General features: G+C 54.0%; 1 protein-coding gene across 1 annotated transcript in view; it reads right to left on the bottom strand.

Moving 5' to 3' along the window:
• Window positions 1-368: 368 nt before the first annotated feature.
• The window catches only part of FOXA1 (forkhead box A1), a 96,334-nt gene continuing 88,975 nt past the window's right edge, over window positions 369-7,727 (bottom strand). The window contains exon 2 of the mRNA XM_086936917.1: window positions 369-7,583. Coding sequence (XP_086793043.1) covers window positions 6,342-7,583 — 1,242 coding nt within the window. The 3' untranslated portion in view covers window positions 369-6,341. The remainder of the gene's footprint in view (window positions 7,584-7,727) is intronic.

The following is a 7,727-nucleotide window of genomic DNA, read 5'->3' as shown; positions in this document are numbered from 1 at the left end:
TTATTTATTAGAACATCATTTAAAGCAATTTCATCAGAAAAGTAACAAAATAAGGTGTAAACCATGCAATAAATTAAGGGTTTTCCAAAATAAAATAGCAATAAAATATGAAAGCACTAAGACAAGAAAAATAAGAAAACTCCTCCCTATCACATGTCTCGAAAATGTGAACCCTACGGACACCGTAGGGGCGGAGAGAGAACGCACCCTGCTTCCTCAGAGAGTGGGACCGGAGGCGGGTATGACCACGCCTCCGCATACAAAGAACAGTGCTTAACTTGTAGAAATGTAAGTGCCAGGACCCACGGTACTTCTTCCGAGGCCACAGTGGTTGGTACAACCCACTGCCCCCCCCCCCCCCCCCCAAATACAAATGTGTAACATTTTGCAGAATTCCAGGTCCTCTCAAGCTGTTGGGATGATCGGCTCTTCTCATCTTTGTGAGTACATTGAACACCTTGTTGATGAGCTCTTCTCGATGATAGCGCAACCATGTGGTGGAGGGTCATAAATAAGTGGCAGTGTTCAGAATAAGTGCCGGGCCAAGCCTGCAAACACCGGCACACATTAAGCACTGATGAGAGGGCAGGAAAAGGAAGGGCCCGATTCACAGAACTAACTTAAGACAAAATCCTAAACTTACTTCCATTTTGGTATTCACAGAAGGCACTTACTCATTTCGGTATTCACAGAAGTTAGGAGTCCTAAATCCCTTCTGTGAATACAGAAAGTCTTAATTTAATTTAGGAGTAGTAAAGTAAGGAGTCCTAACTTTAGGACTCCTAAATGCCTTCTGTGAATACCGAAATGAGTAAGTGCCTTCTGTGAATACCAAAATGAGTAAGTGCCTTCTGTGAATACCAAAATGGTAGTAAGTTTAGGATTTTGTCTTAAGTTAGGCCCAAGAGACCAAAACCACTGACATCAAGGGACAGGAGAAGGGAGCGACCCGCGCCTCCTTGTATGTGAGTAAGAGAAAGAAGAAAGTCACTGCCCCAATACAAGGGGCAGGAAAAGGGAACCCTCCTTCCTTCAAAGGGAAGGAGGTGCTCTCGGCCACTCACACCATCGGAGAGGAGAAGGGAACGAACCACCTCTCTTGTGCCTTAGGGGAAAAAAGAAACTAACTCCCTAAAACCATGGAGAAGGTGAGGGGGCAGGAAACACCCCCCCCCCCCACCACTAGGGACAGGAAAAGGACAAGCCCCCGCACACAATGAGGCTACTGCCCCCTCATACCCTGTGGCAGGAAAAGAGAAAGACTGATGCACCTGACGTGGAGGGACAGGAGCAGGGGACGCCCAACACACCCTCACACCAAGGAGCAAGAGATTGGAAAGATCCCCCTTCCCCAATCAGGGGGCAGGAGCAGGGAAACACATACAGCCTCACATCAATGGGCAGGAGGTGAGGAAGCCCTACGGCCCCTCACATCAAGGGACAGGAGAAGAGAAAGCCCTACAGCCCCTCACATCAATGGGCAGGAGAAGAGGAAGCCCCACAGCCCTCTCATCAAGGGGCAGGAGGTGAGGAAGCCCCACAGCCCCTCACATCAAGGGGCAGGAGAAGAGGAAGCCCCACAGCACTCTCATCAAGGGGCAGGAGGTGAGGAAGCCCTGCAGCCCTCCCATCAAGGGACAGAAGAAGAGGAAGCCCCACAGTCCCTCACATCAAGGGGCAGGAGAAGAGAAAGCCCTACAGCCCCTTACATCAAGGGGCAGGAGAAGAGGAAGCCCCACAGTCCCTCACATCAAGGGGCAGGAGAAGAGAAAGCCCCACAGCCCCTCAAATCAAGGAGCAGGAGAAGAGGAAGGGAGAGAAGAAGAGGAAGCCCCACAGTCCCTCACATCAAAGGGCAGGAGAAGAGAAAGCCCTACAGCCCCTCACATCAAGGGGCAGGAGAAGAGGAAGCCCCACAGTCCCTCACATCAAGGGGCAGGAGAAGAGAAAGCCCTACAGCCCCTCACATGAAGGGGCAGGAGAAGAGGAAGCCCCACAGCCCCTCACTTCAAGGGGCAGGAGAAGAGAAAGCCCTATAGCCCCTCACATTAAGGGGCAGATGAAGAGAAAGCCCCACAGCCCCTCACATCAAGGGGCAGGAGAAGAGGAAGCCCCACAGCCCTCTCATCAATGGGCAAGAGGTGAGGAAGCCCCACAGCCCTCACATCAAAGGGCAGGAGAAGAGAAAGTCCCACATCCCCTCCCATCAAGGGGCAGGAGAAGAACAACCCCACAGACCCTCACATCAAAGGGCAGGAGAAGAACAACCCCACAGCCCCTCACATCAAGGGGCAGGAGAAGAACAACCCCACAGACCTTCACATCAAAGGGCAGGAGAAGAGAAAGCCCACAGACCCTCACAGCAAGGGGCAGAAAAAGAGAAAGCCCCACAGCCCCTCACATCAAGGAAGAGGAGAAGAGAAAGCCCTACAGCCCCTCACATGAAGGGGCAGGAGAAGAGAAAGCCCCACAGCCCCTCACATCAAGGAAGAGGAGAAGAGAAAGCCCTACAGCCCCTCACATGAAGGGGCAGGAGAAGAGAAAGCCCCACAGCCCCTCACATCAAGGAAGAGGAGAAGAGAAAGCCCTACAGCCCCTCACATGAAGGGGCAGGAGAAGAGAAAGCCCCACAGCCCCTCACATCAAGGAACAGGAGAAGAGAAAGCCCTACAGCCCCTCACATCAAGGGGCAGGAGAAGAACAACCCCACAGCCCCTAACATCAAGGGACAGAAGAAGAGAAAGCCCCACAGCCCCTCACATCAAAAGGCAGGAGAAGAGAAAGCCCCACAGCCCTCTCATCAAGGGGCAGAAGAAGAACAACCCCATAGACCCCCACATCAAAGGGCAGGAGAAGAACAACCCCACAGACCCTCACATCAAAGAGCAGGAGAAGAACAACCCCACAGCCCCACACATCAAGGGGCAGGAGAAGAGAAAGCCCCACAGCCCTCAAATCAAGGGGCAGGAGAAGAGAAAGTCCCACAGACCCTCACATCAAGGGGTAGGAGAAGAGAAAGCCCCACAGCCCCTCACATCAAGGAACAGGAGAAGAGGAAACCCCACAGCTCCTCACATCAAGGGGTAGGAGAAGAGAAAGCTCCACAGCCCCTCACATCAAGGAACAGGAGAAGAGGAAGCCCCACAGCCCCTAACATCAAGGGGCAGGAGAAGAACAACCCCACAGACCCTCATATCAAAGGGCAGGAGAAGAACAACCCCACAGACCCTCACATCAAAGGGCAGGAGAAGAACAACCCCACAGCCCCTCACATCAAGGGGCAGGAGAAGAACAACCCCACAGACCTTCACATCAAAGGGCAGGAGAAGAACAACCCCACAGCCCCTCACATCAAGGAACAGGAGAAGAGAAAGCCCTAAAGCCCCTCACATCAAGGAACAGGAGAAGAGAAAGCCCCACAGCCCCTCACATCAAGGAACAGGAGAAGAGAAAGCCCCACAGCCCCTCACATCAAGGAACAGGAGAAGAGGAAGCCCCACAGCCCCTCACATCAAGGGGCAGGAGAAGAACAACCCCACAGACCCTCATATCAAAGGGCAGGAGAAGAACAACCCCACAGACCCTCACATCAAAGGGCAGGAGAAGAACAACCCCACAGCCCCTCACATCAAGGGGCAGGAGAAGAACAACCCCACAGACCTTCACATCAAAGGGCAGGAGAAGAACAACCCCACAGCCCCTCACATCAAGGAACAGGAGAAGAGAAATCCCTAAAGCCCCTCACATCAAGGAACAGGAGAAGAGAAAGCCCCACAGCCCCTCACATCAAGGAACAGGAGAAGAGAAAGCCCCACAGCCCCTCACATCAAGGAACAGGAGAAGAGGAAGCCCCACAGCCCCTCACATCAAGGGGCAGGAGAAGAACAACCCCACAGCCCCTCACATCAAGGAACAGGAGAAGAGAAAGCCCTAAAGCCCCTCACATCAAGGAACAGGAGAAGAGAAAGCCCCACAGCCCCTCACATCATGGAACAGAAGAGGGTGCTCTACAGCCTCTAATACCATTGTGAATGGGAAGTACCCTGGCCCCCTCATTTAAAGGCACAGGAAACCCCCCTCTTTTCAGTGGAAAGGAATCCTGCCCTGATTCTTGTCATGGGGCAGAAGAAGGGAAAATCCCTTCTCCTCCTGCCACAGCACAGGAGAAGTTCTTTGTTCCATCATATCATAGTGCACCAAGCTCGAGGGCCGGCCCTCAACCCCCCGCCCCCCCAAACTAGGAGGAAGGGGTGGCACTCCTCAGTGGATGGGGAAGGGGTGAAGGTCCCTGCCACCTCACACCTCGGGGAAGGACAAGAGACACTTCCGCATATGGGAGTAGGAAAGGGATCATGACCCCGTCATAGTAAAGGAAGTAGAAGCTACCTACCCCCTGTAGCTTCAGGACAGAGGGGAAGATGCCCTAAGCTCCCCTCAGGCTCTTCCTTCTTCCTCCTACTAAGTGTAGGCCAGCAAACTTCCTTTGCCTCTACAGTGGCCAGTAGAGAAGCTCTGTGTCCCCTTACAGCCTAATAAATCCCCCTCCCCTAAAACCACACGGTACCACAAGAAGACTCTTCCAGGTCTCACCCCATAGCCAAGGAAAAGTTCTGAAGCCTCCTCACCCCATAGTGGAAGAAACCCTCCCACACCTCCTAAGGGGAGAAACTCCCAGGCCTTCCTCACACCATAGAGGAGGAGACACTTCAAGACTTCCTCACACCATAGAGGAGGAGACACTTCAAGACTTCCTCACACCATAGAGGAGGAGACACTTCAAGACTTCCTCACACCATAGAGGAGGGGACACTCCAAGACTTTTGTCACACCATAGAGCAGGAGACACTCCAAGACCTCCCCCAACTGTAGAGGAGGAGACACTCCAAGACCTCCCCCAACTATAGAGGATGAGACACTACAAGACTTCCTCACACCATACAGAAGGAGACACTCCCAGATCTCCTCGCATCATAGAGAAGGAGACACTCCCAGACTTCCTCACACCATAGAGCAGGAGACACTCCCAGACCTCCTCACACCATACAGAAGGAGACACTCTCAGACTTACTCACACCATAGAGGAGAAGAAACTCCCAGACTTCCTCACACCATAGAGCAGGAGACACACCAAGACCTCCCCCAACTGTAGAGGAGGAGACACTCCCAGACTTCCTGATATCATAGAGGAGAGGGTCTTCCAGGCCTCGTGGCACTGTAGAAAGAAGCTTGGTGCCCTCACAGAATGCTGAAGCATGCCCCCTAGCTTCTCTTACACCCTGGAACAAAGATATTCTCCATGGCCCTCACACTAAGAAGAAAAGGGGATGGTCCCCAGCCTCCTCGTACCAGGAGTCATGACAGGGACCAGGTCTTGGCCACGCAGACCATGGGGTATCAGATCAGCATTGACCTGGGTACATGATTTTGAGACCCGGCTCAGCCCATCCCTCGACCATCCCAGGCTGATCTCTGCTTTTTGACCTATTTGGAGTTGGGTAACTGCACAGCTTTGGCACTTTAGTAAATAGCAAAGAAAAGAAATGCGTCCGTCTTCCTGGGACCGGATTGGCCGCCTGCTCCTTCAACGCAGAATACTAGGAAAGGGCGCAATGTAAACCGGAGGGTGGATCGATGGTCAGAAACCTACGTAACTATCCAGCATAAAAGGTAACATTTAAAGAGGAGAGTTTGTACATTTATAATATATATCACATTCAGCGGACACAATGTACATTTCTGAATAGATGGGGCGGCACGTGCCGGCGCCCCACATCCAAGCAGTGTCTGTCAAAGGTTCTCCCTCAGAGAGGTCCGGAGGGCGCTGCTTCTTCGGTGGTCTTGTGGGTGTAAATATGCAGAGGTGGGTGAGTGTACTGCCAGTGACATAAATAGCTGTGAACTCACTGGGGTTACACCGGGGAAGAGGAGGGGAAGGGGAGGCACCACCAACCCACCTTAGTGGTTTTGACAAGCCTTCAGGACCCGCTGTCCTCTATCCAACCCTCGGATAGCCAGGCCGCCATTATGACTGCTGAGAACCACCAGAGGAGAGACGTCTTGTTTCATTCTTACGCCAGCCTGACCAGGTAGGGCAAAATCCAGACAAGTCATTGCCTCTGAAAGGCCTGTAGGGCAGGGCTATTGTCACTCATAAGTCACTTAGTGTCTGAAATGTGATGGACTTTGTCCTAGCTCTGCTAAACTTTCAGAACCAGCAGCCTGTGGTGAATTGTCCCCTCTCACTTAGAGACCTCTTCTGGGTGGGTGAAGGCGAGCAGTGATGTAGTGGGGCTAGCCCACCGGGAGAGGATGGGTTACAACAGGGTGGGAACGGGCATGGCCTAAGACGTGTTGAGGAGTTGCCTAGAGTACAAGCCCTGGTAGTAGGAAGGCTCCAGGGCGGATGGCTCGATAGCCCCCCTTGCGGACATAGTGGTGCTGCCCAAGGGGATGGAGGGCAGGGCGGCACCGTAGGACGAGTACTGCTGCAGAGCCTGCTCGTAGGCCTTGAAGTCCAGCTTGTGTTGCTGCTCCGAGGAGGACATGAGGTTGGTGATGGAGAATGGGTGGTTGAAGGAATAGTGTGGGTCCCCCTTCAGGTGGAGCTGGGACTCGTGTGCTAAGAGGTGGTGAGGATGAGAAGAGTGAGCGGGGTGTGATGCGTGAGGTATGGCGGATGACCCCCCAGAAGATCCAGGCGCAGCCTTCATTTCGTGGCTTGAGCTGGTATGGTCCTGGGCCCTGGGGCTGCTGGAGGCGTTGGACACTGGAGACAAAGAGTCCATCTGGTTGAGCCGACTGTGTCCCTGGTGCATGGGTGACCCAGAGCTGGAGTTTGAGGTTCCTGAGGGGTCTTTCCTGCCCTCTGGGGCACCCTTGCAGCCCCCTGGTTGGCGGTCACACTTGAAGCGCTTCTGCCTGCGGAGGTAGCAGCCGTTCTCAAACATGTTGCCCGAGTCGGGGTGCAAGGTCCAGTAGGAGCCTTTGCCCGGCTTGTCGGGGGAGCGGGCCACCTTGACGAAGCAGTCGTTGAAGGAGAGCGAGTGTCGGATGGAGTTCTGCCAGCGCTGCTGGTTCTGGCGGTAGTACGGGAAGAGGTCCATGATCCACTGGTAGATCTCGCTGAGGGTCAGCATCTTGCTGGGCGCCTGCTGGATGGCCATGGTGATGAGCGAGATGTAGGAGTAGGGGGGCTTGGCGTGGGGGTAGCTCCTCCGGAAGGTCTTGCTGTCTCTGCTCCGGTTCAGGTTGGACGGGGCGTAGCCGATGGGGCTGAGACTGGAGTAGGGGCTCAGCCCATTCATGGAGGCCTGCGGGCCGGACAGGGTGTTCATGCTGCTTGGGCTGGCGGCAGTGCCCATGGTGGGCACTCCGGCAGACATGCCATTCATGGGCCCGGCGGATCCGGGGTGCAGCCCAGACATCCCGCCGGGGCTCAGGCCGGAGTTGGCGTAGGACATGTTGAAGGAGTTGGAGGCCATGTTGCCGCTGGAGTTCATGGACGTCATAGTCATGTAGGTGTTCATGGTGTTGATGGGCCCCAGGCCGGGGTTCATGCCGTTCACTGGCACCGAGGAGTAAACCTAAAGGGGAAGATGAGGAGACATTGGTGAGCTCAGAGACCCAAAAGAAACTCTGCACACAGTGTTTGGATGACAACAAGTGACATGACAAAGATTCAACAGAGCTCCAAGAACCCCAGAACCAGCATCTCCAATGACTGGAGG

This window comes from Lissotriton vulgaris, chromosome 9 (assembly GCF_964263255.1).
Source record: "Lissotriton vulgaris chromosome 9, aLisVul1.2, whole genome shotgun sequence".
Lineage (NCBI taxonomy): Eukaryota > Metazoa > Chordata > Amphibia > Caudata > Salamandridae > Lissotriton > Lissotriton vulgaris.
The sequence above is the reverse complement of the archived record's forward strand: the minus strand, read 5'-3'. Positions and strand labels throughout refer to the sequence as shown.